At 41.3% G+C, this 12,738-nt stretch overlaps 1 protein-coding gene across 1 annotated transcript in view; it reads left to right on the top strand.

Annotated features, from left to right (window-relative positions):
* NOTCH2 (notch 2) overlaps positions 1-12,738 on the top strand; it is an 83,025-nt gene that overhangs the window by 36,241 nt on the left and 34,046 nt on the right. The window contains exons 6-12 of the mRNA XM_017729680.1: positions 2,656-2,889; positions 3,696-3,851; positions 4,910-5,098; positions 6,258-6,371; positions 7,524-7,637; positions 10,913-11,146; positions 11,652-11,762. Of these exons, the coding sequence (XP_017585169.1) occupies positions 2,656-2,889; positions 3,696-3,851; positions 4,910-5,098; positions 6,258-6,371; positions 7,524-7,637; positions 10,913-11,146; positions 11,652-11,762 (1,152 nt within the window). The remainder of the gene's footprint in view (positions 1-2,655; positions 2,890-3,695; positions 3,852-4,909; positions 5,099-6,257; positions 6,372-7,523; positions 7,638-10,912; positions 11,147-11,651; positions 11,763-12,738) is intronic.

Here is a 12,738-nt window from a genome sequence, read left to right as displayed (position 1 = left end):
CTAGTAAAAAAAAAAAAAAGCTAGAAAAGTCCTAAATGTTGGTATTACTAGTGGCACTTGAAGTGTGAAGTCAGAACCAAGCCCTGGTAGTTTATATGGGGGAGTAGTGTGCTTATCTTTGCTTAAAAAAACCTCACAAACAACAACAAAAAAAAACCCCAAAAGCAAAAAAGATGCAAACTGAAAGCATGTACTCCCACACTCACTCACCCTTGCTGAAAGTCCATAGAATGTTATATTTCAGGAGTTCCCTTCAGCCAGTCAAAAGGCAAGTGGTTTTTTTGAGAGGCATCACACTGTGGAGTGGCGTGGCTGAAAACCTCTTCACGCGTTGGTGGCAGCGGCTCAGGCTGGCTGAGCCAAAAGGATGTAAATGCTGTGAGAGTTCCTCAGAGAGGGCGTCCTTTGATCTGGGCTGGGCCCCCTCCAAGAAAAGAAGGAAAATCACTTTTATAATAAGCAAATAATGTCTTGATTATTTTTTCTTGAAGCAAGTCGATTGTGTTGAGTTGAGAGATACGCGTGACTGCTCAGAACCAGCCCCAGCTCACTGACTCTTTTCAGGGTGGCCACTGATAAGCCAACACTGAACAAACCATTTCTAGTATGACAAATGCATGGTTTGTTTGTTCATAATGCACAGAGGTGTTTTACAGATAACAATAGCAAGGGTTTGATTTCTCCCCAACTGTTTCACTAAGCAAACTGGGAATTGAAGATTGATTCTGAAAACTCTGTTGTAATTATTATTGCTGTCAAAATTTTGTTATGGTTTTTCAAGTGATAAAATTATTGTTTTGAAGTAGTCCTACCAGAGAATGGAACATATGCACAGAGCACAGTTGTGTAACTTAATTTTTTAATAATAGTTTTATTTCTTTGCTACTAAGTGAAAAAAAAAATCAGATCTCACAGCATCAAAGGCTAAGATTATCTAAGTACTTAGAAAACAAAAGGAATCATGGGTATAGTAGATGGTTAAACATGGTTAAGTTTGGACATTTTTAGATTCCTGTTCATGATAAACGTTCCAGTTTGGCATATTGGAGGAGGGTGTGTCTGTGTTCTTGCATCGTTATTTCTGTGCCATTAATGAACAAGGTTACTTATCAACATCTAATAAGTATTTTTAATTTGGCAAGCCTGAATAATAATAATTTGGAGCCCAGGTGCATTGGCAGAGAAGATCTATGGCCTGCTCTTGAATTTCTTATTCTTGGAATATGAGGGGAATTCCATGCAAATGTAAGTGTGCAGCAGATAGAGTAGCTGGAGAAGAGAAATGGAGAATCTTGTGGTAGCAGCAGATTTACTGAAGAGTCTTGACCCAACTAACAGAAAGCTGCTGAAAGATAGTGGGAGAGGAGGTGGTGTCAGCTGGGGAAGAGGGGAAGGTCACATCAAACAAATTTAATCTTACTCTCTGATAAAGAGCCATCTTCTGATGCTGTGTGCATCCTATCAATGTTTTAGGAAGGGTGGCAAAAGCAAGCTACCAAGAAGTGTAAAAAAAAACTTCAAAAAAAAAAAGGGCAATATTTTAGTGCTTAGAGAGCTTTTAATGCAACGGAAAGGGGAGAAATAGTTTACCAAGAAGATTGTGGACTGTGACCAGCACTCTGTGGTTGCACATGTGTACCCATATGCCAGCCTGGGAAAAAATGAGCTGGTGCTCATGAAATTTTATCTGTTCAGGAAACTCAAAATGACTTGAAACTTCAGCTAAACAATTTTGGCTTAAAAATAAACTGTACAACTTTAATGGGGAAGGTGAATAACTGTTGAAGCAAATATTAATGCAAGTGGTCGGTTCTCCAGATTTTGATGTCAGAGCAAGATGGATTTCAGCAAAAAAAAAAAAACTTCACTAAGTGCGAATTGCAGAGCTTTCCACAGATGTGACTGTAAAGTTCAGTATCCTTTGAAAATTATTTCATGCTTACTGGTCCTTTGGTCTTTTTCCTTAAACCTCCCTGAGAGTGTTCATTGGTTTTCTTCTCTCTAATATCGCCAGTCATAAGAACATTTTTAGAGTATTTATTTTGTGACTGAAAAAAACAAAACCCCTCAACAACCACGAAACCCCCATGTATTTGTGGTTGTCTGTACAATACCTGGGGCAAGGAAAATGAGTATTACAGGTAGAAGAGTTTTAAGAATTCTATTCTTCCTCACCGAGTAATCTTCATTGCATAATTATATAGGAAAGAATTAAGTTCTCCTGACCAGTGTTACCTTGCTGCTGGCCTGTTGATACTACTTTGGCCAAGATTTTCTTGTCATGCCATCTTCTCTCTTAGTCCCTCTGGCTGCCCTGCAGGCAGCCCTTCGTTCTTTTTGCTTCTCACCTCCTTGCAGATGTATCTTCATGTGCTATAGCCTGCCTGCTGGCTCTCACACTGTGTCTTTTTTAAGTCATTCTTTTTAAAGTCATTTGCAGTCCAGCTCCTGCTTTGGGGTCATTTAGGGATGCTAGTTGTCTTTGCCTAATTTGGTGACAGTGTTGTGGAAGTTCTGGCACTCAAATGTGCTGGAATTAAGGAGTGACAATCAAGCTGGACTACAGCATCCCCTTTGGTCATGTTGTCTGTACAAGAACCTCCATGAGTCTGAGTGTGTGAAGTGTTATTAAACCTGCTTGTTTCTGTGCACCAGGCCAGTTTTGCACTGAGGATGTGGATGAATGCCAGCTCCAGCCCAATGCCTGCCAGAACGGGGGCACCTGCACCAACCACAACGGAGGCTATGCCTGTGTCTGTGTCAATGGCTGGAGCGGGGACGACTGCAGCAAGAACATCGACGACTGCTTCACTGCCTCCTGTGCCAATGGCTCCACCTGCATCGACAGAGTGGCTTCTTTCTCCTGCATTTGTCCAGAGGGAAAGGCAGGTAAGGGCAGAAAACTTGCTTAAGTCTGGTACTTCACGGAAGGTGCTTCCTGGGGTTTATGCACTTGTTTAAAGTGTTTATTTTACACCCTTCGCCACCAAACCAGGAAGAATAAAAGGAAAAGCACTGTTCATGAGCAAAGACCTGTTAAACCCCTGTAGCCTGGGACAAAGAAGTATTTGTATCAGGCTAGCAGACAAACTTACTACAGTTTAGGTTGCAAGAAAAGATCTTTTTCTAGCCATTGGCAGAATCTGTATTTGCTTGAGAAGCTGCACGTGAGTGTGACTTGCTCTATGGCCCATATAATAATTGTATGAGTCTAGAAGGCACATTTAGATATTTTTATGTGACTCTGTGAGGATCTGGGCATCCTCACTGGTACAGTGGAAAATTTTCTGGTTTAGGTTAGGTGAAAGTGTATCTCTTAACTACATGGAAATAAAAGTGATCTGCATATCTGAATTTAAGTGAGCTTCATGGGCACCTTTTCAGCTGTCAGAAAAATTATCCTGCTGGCTTGAGAGAAGAGTTAGTTAACTGCTCCAAGGAAGCAATTTTGATAATGGTCAGTCATTTTACTGCTTCAGAAGTGCTGGAGACACCTCTAAAATAACAGAATTTGTATTTAAATATAATGTTCTTTAAGTGTGTGATGAATTCCCTATGGCTTAAGCCTGTAAGATATTGCTCAAGTTTCTGGGTGTGGGAGTCTCTATTTGAAATATCAGGACATGGAATTTTTGTAAAATACCGTCTGACTGCTTCATTTCTCTTTTTTAATAAACTCTTGGATGCTTCTCTAGGTCTTCTGTGCCACCTGGATGATGCCTGTGTTAGCAATCCCTGCCAGAAAGGTGCTCTGTGTGACACCAACCCTGTGAATGGAAACTACATCTGCACCTGTCCTCAAGGCCATAAGGGAGCAGACTGCACTGAGGATGTGGATGAATGTGCAATGGGTGAGTTTCTGTTTGCTCTCTATGAGTGCTAAGATACACATTTTGTCATAGCTTCTCCACACAAGTGTGACTCCTTTCCTGCTCTCCCCGTTCCATTTCAGTGTCTTTGGTTGTGTTTTAAACCCTGTGTGAGACCTGGGGCAAAGGGCTGAGCCAGAATAGTTGTCCATGTTTGAACTGGAGTATGAAAAGCAGCAAGATGCTTAACTATTCTTCCTTGTGCAAGAGGGCTTTAGCATTGTGTGGGGAGTGCATGCAGACAGATGTGATAATTAAGCTGTCCCTTAGAACTGCAGGGTGCAGTGAAAGTACCGCAGTTCATGTGGGAGCTGTAGCAGCTACGGCCTCAGTAGAAATATATCAAGGCTGTTTGACAGCCAGAATATGGCTGGATCTTTTGAGTGCCTTCCAAGACTGGTGACCACGTGGGCTTTTGAAGCTGTAGTTCTCTGATAGCATGCTGTTGTGTTGTTTTGGGGATTAACTGGACTCTTACAGACTTACTTACAGTTTTGTGAGTGCTCGTTCATGCTTCTAGAGTGTGATGCGTGAAGGTAATGCCTAACCAGCACTCATGGAAAGAGTTGGAAAGAAGCGCTTCTTTGAATTTTATTCTGTCTGCCTTGGACAAGAGTGCTGTTCCTTTTTGAAAACACACAAAGGACAAGTTTGGCTGTTTTGTGGCTGTGGCAGCATCTTGTCAGCCTCAGGAGTGAAGTAAATGTAAAATATGATCTGGAAATAAGGTCTTGAAAGCATCATTAGTTCTCTAATCCCTGCTAGCTGATACTTTTCTCTTAAGAACTGTCATTAGTAATGTGAAGCAGAGTTACTCCTTTGGTTCCTGGTAGTGACAGCATTCCTTCTTTTTGCCCCTGACAGGCAAGTAACTGCCACTGTTTTCTTCAGCAGCCTTTCCCCAGAAGGATGAACAGTCTTTCCCCAGTATTACTTGTCAGAAAGGAATGCCCACTGGAAAAGACCATGACTAATAAAGAGTGCTGTGGCTTTCCTGCTCTGAGGAGAGGTTTTGACACATGTATATTCTTTTCTTGCAGCAAACAGCAATCCGTGTGAACATGCCGGGAAATGCGTCAACACAGAGGGCTCTTTCCACTGTGAGTGTTTGAAGGGCTACACAGGACCTCGCTGTGAGATGGACATCAATGAGTGCCACTCAAATCCGTGCCAAAATGATGCCACCTGCCTGGATAAAATTGGAGGGTTCACGTGTCTCTGTATGCCAGGTGAGGGGAGTTTCTGACACAGATGGGACTTCCAGCAAAGGAAGAACCCAGAAGGCAGAGCTTAGGGAGGGCTGCCAGCTCTGCTGAGGTGGAACACAAAGCTGCAAAGGGATGAGGCTAAATAGTGGGAGAGAGCCTGCTGTTGTGGCACCAGCCAGGAGGACCTGGCATTTGTGTGTGGGAGGGAGAAAGCAATTAGAGGACTGAGACAGAAACCAGTCTCTGCATCAGCGAAGGAAGTTAGCCTTCTGAGCTGAGTATGTGTGAACATATTTGTTACTATACCTGGTAAAGGGCATGTGTGAGACTGACTGTGTTTTGAGGTATGCATGTGACAATTTGGGATAATGCTGTTTGGGGTTTTTCTTTGTTTGAAATATCTCAAATAATGTAAGTTCTCATTGACCTGAGGAAATAACTGTAAAGGAAGCTACTTGATTGAAATTGTGCTTGTAAAATTTGTATGGCCAATGTAACCAATGACCAGTATTAGTCTTCTATTTTGCACTCTTGATAGAAAGTGGTGAAAAAAGAAAAGGATGCAAGTTGCCAGTTGCACAGACTTATAAAGTACTAAAAATATAAATATAAATAAAGAATTGTGATGCCTGCAGGTGATCAGCTGATACCTTGACAACTACAATGAGTTTTTATTAATATAGTATTTATTAGCATATAATCTGTTTTGAAAGGTGGAATTCTAGTTCCAAGTATTTCACCCTTCTTAATATTTTTCTTGTACTCTGCCATTAGCTAAAAGCCCTTGAGCTAAAACTATCTGTTGTGTTTGTTTATATACCTTTTACGTTACATTGGTATAAAGTAATATATTATTGATATATATTGATAGTATTGATACCTTTCAAAGTAATTGACATAACCCCTTCTCAAGTGGAAGAAAACATTAGGTGTGAATTCAGCATAGACTTCTGCTGCTGATGATTAGGTGAGCATCTTCAGCGACAGTGAAACCTACTCATTCAACATCCATTTTTAACCTCTGGTGTTATTCTTACCTCATAGTTTCTGTCCAGACTGCAAACTTGCAATGGAACTCTACTTAGACTTTCAGCACTGGTGTAAGAGGCAGTTAGACTCTCAAGGGCACTTTCAAAGGCCTTTGGTCACCTCTTCTTATTTATTTTTACTTTTTTAACAGGTTTTAAAGGTGTTCACTGTGAAGAAGATATTGATGAATGTCTGAGTAATCCCTGTGTGAACAATGGAGTGTGTCTTGATAAAGTCAACCGCTTCCTCTGTGTCTGTCCTCCTGGTGAGTTCTTATTTCTGGAAGCTTTTCCTGCTTCACCCTACCAAGAACTGCACAGATGTTGTGGGTGATATGTTTCTTGTGAGTTTCTGTTGTGAGTTTCTGTTGTTCTTAGGGCAGCACCTGTTTGAGTAAGTTGCAATTGCTATTAAATAAGAATAGTCCCTTATTGGTTCCAATAATATTGTGCCTATAACTGGTAAGCATTGAGAAACACCCAGTTGGACACCTCATCCAAAAGGGAAGTTGGCAACACAAGCTTCTGTTATTGTGGAAATTTTAGTGAGGTTCTCAACACATTTTAAAGATCAGACCCTCTGCATGCTTCTTGTCTTTTTCTGAGGTTTTTAGGCAGAAGGTGATTTTGCATCAGTATGGTTTATGCTGCTTGCATGAGGAGGGAGGTGGATTGGGCTTCACTAGAAAAGGAAGAGTGCTGAGCTGAGGGATCAATGTTAGCTGTAGGGTGAACATCACTTGTCTTCTTCATGGCTTACAAAAAATTTCGAGTTCAGAATATACATGACAAAAGCCTGCTCACATCCCTTCTTATTGACTAATGATGTTCAGGCTCTTGCTTTGGTTCCTTCCTCCAGGAAGAATTCCTGATTTTTTTTTTCTTGGAGTGCCCAAGGTTCTGCATCATCTGACATCACCTGTCAATAGTTTGTTAGCTATTTCAAGAAGTGTTTTGAAAGTTACAGTGCTATATTGTACCACATTCCATACTGCTGTAGTAATTCTAGTCTGAAGGCTTTAGTGATGTATGCACTGTTGTTTTATTTTTAGCTACTTGCTTCGATTGCCTGAAAGTTTTTTATTGGTGGGCTCTCAGTTTTACAGGCAGGCATACTGTCCAGTGGTGGACACCACTTGTGCTCCATCTGCTTTATTTCTGTTTGACTTGGCCATCTCAGTTTTCAAGCTGAGGCTCCTTTGACCTGGAAGACAGAATCTTTGGATGGTGGGTTGGATGAGGAACCAATCCACCCAGGGCATGGTGTGTGTGCTTAATGATGCCGTTGAATGTAGATTTGCTGATCTTATATTTGGGTGGGTTTGAGGATTTGCTAATAGATAATTCCTGACAGTGCAGCTGTCTATATGAACTCCTTTGAGTGATCCTGGATTTCCTTCTGTTTCTCTGCCTTGCAGGATTCAGTGGTGCTGTGTGTCAGATTGACATAGATGACTGTTCCAGCACGCCATGTCTCAATGGAGCCAAATGTATTGACCACCCCAACGGCTACGAGTGCCAGTGTGCCACAGGTCAGTCTTGTGTTCAGAGCCCCTGGATGGACATAACATGTAACCTAAATACGTGAAAGGCTGGTCACAAAGATGTCAGTGTTCTTTCTTTCTTTCTCTGAAATGCTGGCTGTTTGTTGCGAAGCTTTGTCTACTCCTTTGTGCAAGGAAGAGTATTTAAGTAGAGAAAGCCTTTCACTGGTGGCAGTTAAGTTTGCAATTAGTGGGAGTTCTGGTCTCCCTCTTTCAGCACCATCTTTTGCTTCCCAGAAGATGACAGCTTCTTCTGTATTAACTATGGGTTCCACATATGGAAAAACATCAGTGCGAAGGCTATTATCTGTGGCTTACCTTCCTTTCGCCCAAGTCAGATAATATCATGTACAGTTCAAAACCAAGAGATGGACAGAGCAGTGCTACTGTGCATTCTGATTTCTGTTGCATCAGGCTATTTAATGTCAAAAGGCTAAGACTGAAATGCAGTAACAGTTGTGGAAGAAATACCACATAGTAGCTGCCTGCCAAGGAATAGTTGAAATGATTTGTCAGGTATCACACAAAAATTTTGATAGAGCTGTGGCTGGAACTCAGGTGGTTTTTTTAAATGCCTGGTAAATTACGTATTTAGAAGTGTCAGGTTTAATTATAGGATTTTGTTATCTTTTGACCTCCAGGGATGATGTAGATATGTTTTTATCTTTGTTTTTACATCTGGTCAAATAAGAGGGTTCAGAGCTGTTATATTCTAATTCTCAGTAAGGAACTACTCTTGGTTGCTTTCAGTCAAGGGTGCCTGATACACTGCTCATGATACAGATTCAGGTATGAAATGCATTGGCTTTAGCTCTTCCATTAGGGAAGAAGCTGAACGATTCCTGGAGTTATCTTAGTCCCAGCAATGTGCAGTGAGGTTGGTTAGATTTATGTGCAACTTTTCTCATTTTGAATCATTCCAATAAAAAAATTAAGATAAATTTGACTTCACTGCACAGAATGTAGGAGAGATTAGCCTAAAAATAGTCTGCCTTTTCACACACATGGTCTCTACCATTCCCAAAGTTCCTGAAGAGGCACTGATTTTGTTGGAAGAAGGAGAATGCAGTAGTTCTGACCAGGAGAGGAATAATTACTGTGGTCAGAATTTTCCTTTTGATTACTTCATGTGACAAACTAAGCAGACACTTGCAAAAAGAAGAAAAAGCTCAAATCTTATCCAAACTTGGAAACTGTCTTAGTCTTTCTCAAGCTGATGTGTGTTCTGGTTGCTTTCATTCACTGACAGTGCAGAGCTTATCAGGCCTAGGAGGATTTGGGTCGTGGGGAGGAGGACAGTGTAGAGAGATGTGCCTTGAAAAGCAGATTCTGAATTTGGCACTAAAACTGCATAAATCACCTCAGTACAGAAATTCTAGATTTCCCACCTGAGGAGGGAAAACAACTGCTTCCATGAAGGCAAATGATGTATGGAGCATTTTTAGGCTGAAAGCAACCAAATGCATGTTACTGAAGCAGCAGTTCTTAGTAAAATCCTTGGTTAAATCTTTGACTGAAAATGGAAGAGGGACTCTGTGTTAGGGCTGTTTTCCATCCTGTCTGAAGGATTCTCATGTTCTATATTCAGATGTTTTTTTCCTAGTCTCACTCTTGTCTGCAAAGAGAGAAATCATGTTTTGGTGAGGTATGTTCAGTTATAAGAGATCCAGGAAATATACCTGATCTAGAAGTGGCTCAGTTGAGCCACAATAGCAGGCAAGGTAATGACTTTTGAATGAACGTGTGCTAAGTATTATATTTAATATTGACAGCCTTCTATAAGACTGAAATGTGGAATTCTTCATGGGGGCAGGTCAGTTACTGGACAATAATGTTTGAGTATGTTCTTGCTCTATTAATCTCATAATACGAGTGATATATTTGTTCCCTGAATGGTAATCGCCGGCTGCTGACGTGATTGAAAACTGCAAAATGTTTGGCCAAATGCTGTACAGATAGCTCTATTTACTGCTTGCTTTTTGTCTTTTCTTTCCCTTCTGGCATTATTCCACTTCTCCTTCCCAGTGGTAGATCATGGCTTTTCTTTTCTTGAGTTGTTTCAGGTCCTTCCTGTTTTATTTGTCTCTGCTCTCTTTTTTTCCCCCCTCTGCCACTGTTTGTCCCCTTATCGGTTTGTTTTTCCTCCTTCCCTAACATCTTTTTATATCCATCTCTCTAACTAGCTTCCCTTCCCTCTCCCCACCCACTTCCACACCCATTCATCCAAGCATACGTTCGCAGAACTTGGAAATGTTAGCCGTCACCTGGTATGTTTGACCACAGAAATAACCACAAACCTGTATGAAAAATGGGGAGCCTCTTATCCACTTATAATACTCAGGTGAGAACCACTCTTCAGCTGTTGAAATTCCCTGCAGCTTGGTTTGTATCAGTCTCCAGTTGGTGTCTTGAAATTTGAAGTTCTACCTTCCTGATCTTCAGCTGCTGGAAGGCAGCATGAGCTGTTGCTCCAAAACTGCAGCTCTGAAAACCATTTATTTGAAATTGTCCCTGTCTCATACATCTCTGCTCCGTCATGGAAAACAGGGCTTTTGAGGGAGTTGTTTGCTGCTCTTAGCCTCCTGAACCCTTTAGCCCTTTTTGTGCATAGGTTCTGTCTGTCTCTGTTGCTCAGGATGTTTCCCAGCTGAAGCAGAATGAAACAGGCCAAATTGTTGCTTGTTTCATTCCTCCTAACCAAGAGGTTGCATGCAGCCTTCAATAAATTTGCAGCTGGTGCTTGATTCCAGTTACTCAAAAGTTTCCCAATGAAAGAGGCAAGAAACTTTCTAATAAGCAGAGCTGCAGAAGCTTTGACCATGAGCCAAGGGAGCTCCCTTGGGAAGGTTTCAGCAGCATCTTCACAGTAATTTCTCATTCTAACAAGGTCAGCCCCACTCTGTCCCCCTGTTACTGTGTAGAGGAAATAATGGCAGGAGTGTGCCTTCAGATAGTTTATACTGATGCAAGTAAATATTTCTGTTGGAGATTTACATGTTTCCTCTCATGGCTACTGTTCCAAATAAACTGAAGGTGACCACTTCCAATGCCAGGGTTCTCCATGCATGATGTTATTCCGTAATGCTGTGAACAGTGGAGAGTGTTGTGTTCCAGAGCTGGAAATGCGGTTGAGGTGCCCAGTTACTCTTTGTGCTCTCTGCCACTTTGCTGATTCTTGATACAATTCTTTCCATACCTGCATTATATTCACTGCAGCATCCTACCAGTTAACTTCTTACTTATTCCTGCTCATTTGTCCTCAGGTTTTACTGGCCTTCTCTGTGAGGAGAATATCAACAACTGTGATCCTGATCCTTGCCACCATGGGGAATGCCAGGATGGGATTGATTCCTACACGTGTATCTGTAATCCTGGCTACATGGGTGCCATATGCAGTGAGCAGATAGACGAGTGCCACAGTAATCCTTGCCTCCATCAAGGGCGCTGCATCGACTTGGTCAATGGCTACCAGTGCAACTGTTTGCTGGGCACCTCAGGTACATAAAACCCAAGTGGAAGGCTTGGAGTCAAACAGAATTCAAGCATGTAGTAATTTCTTGTGTGCTTTGGTGTGTGCTAAATTTGAGACAGGTTATGATATGAGAGTATCATTTTCACATTACTTTTCCTTGCTGAACTTTGGTGTGCTTGCCTGGATTGCCTAAGCCTCACTGGTACTGCAACTGATCTTGGGAGAATTTGCTTCCTCTTTACTCCAAAAAAATCAGGCACGCAGAAAAATTAGGCATAGCGTTCAAAAAGGTTTATTCCTTTGTTTAAATATTTAGTACAAGTTAAGGATCATATTCAGTGAGCACCCAGTGACTCAGGTGACATTCCTTGGTGTTGCAGTGCTTCTGCATCATCACCTGTTTAAGTTGCCCCCAATGTAACTTTGAAGCAGGTGGGATTCTTAATTTGGCTATTTTGGGGAAATAGCTTTGTTGCCTTCTTTGTAAGATATGCCCTCCTTATTCCTCTAACTCCTTTTTTTTAATCCAGGAGTAAACTGTGAAAATAACTTTGATGACTGTGCCAGTAACCCGTGCATTCACGGGGACTGTATTGATGGCATTAATCGCTACAACTGTGCCTGCAAACCTGGATTTACAGGTAAAGTCAGCTATCCAAGAGCTCTGAATTGTTTTGAAGATAGTTATCCGAGTAGCCAGGGAAGCTGTTCTTTGCATACTGACTGCAAGGGATTCAGTTGGTATCTCGGTAAATCCTTCTAATCTTTGGATCTTAGCATCTTACATTACAGCCAGTTCTACTAAGCAGAAAAATGGCCTAATCTGTGCTGTGAAATGCCATTCTTGTTAGGTAATTAAGTCCAATTCATGGTTCTTGGTTTTATAACACATAAACCCACATGACTTTGGTTTATTATTTACAGCCTCTTTCCAGGGAGAGAGAGACTGTGGACAATATGGAGAGGTGTTTGATTAGACACTACCTTGGGCTTTGACCATGAACTGTATTTCTATTTCTGTGAAATCAAAGCATTAACTTGGTGTTCTCATGAGTTGCTTCCCACTCTGAAGTCTCCAGATGAACAACCTGATTTTTTCAGTACTTTTCTTTCATAGCATGGTCTGTTCTGTTTTTCTTTTTAAACTATAAAATTTCTCTGGTACAGTAAAAGTGGGGCTGAAAAAAGAAGTGGTTAGACACTTCTGGATCCATGTTTAGAACTTTAAGTCAACATCAGGACTCTTTCTGACGACTAAAGTACATCTCACCACTGCTTATAGGGGACTTTGTGTTTTGAGCCATGGAAGGTAATATAAAATAATTGTTGTAAGGCAGCTGGTACTGTTCATAACAGTTTTCTCATCACGTTTGTCACTGTTTATTAATGAATGATTCTGATTAGAATAGATCTGAAATGCATTAGAAAGAGCATTAAAAGGTTTCATGTGTCTTGTGCTTTTCTCTTGGGGTCTTTCTAAACTTCTGATGCTCCTTCCTTCCTGCGGCTCTGGCATGGTGGTACTCTTAGTCCCCAGAACAAGATGAGGGCTGATCCTGATCACTCATGCCTTCTACTCTTCTTCGTTGCTGGCATACCATATTTGTTATCCTGCTG

The sequence above is a fragment of the Corvus brachyrhynchos genome, unplaced genomic scaffold (assembly GCF_000691975.1).
Source record: "Corvus brachyrhynchos isolate BGI_N302 unplaced genomic scaffold, ASM69197v1 scaffold101, whole genome shotgun sequence".
Classification (NCBI taxonomy): domain Eukaryota; kingdom Metazoa; phylum Chordata; class Aves; order Passeriformes; family Corvidae; genus Corvus; species Corvus brachyrhynchos.
Note: the sequence above shows the minus strand (reverse complement) of the source record. Positions and strands in the feature narration are given on the sequence as shown.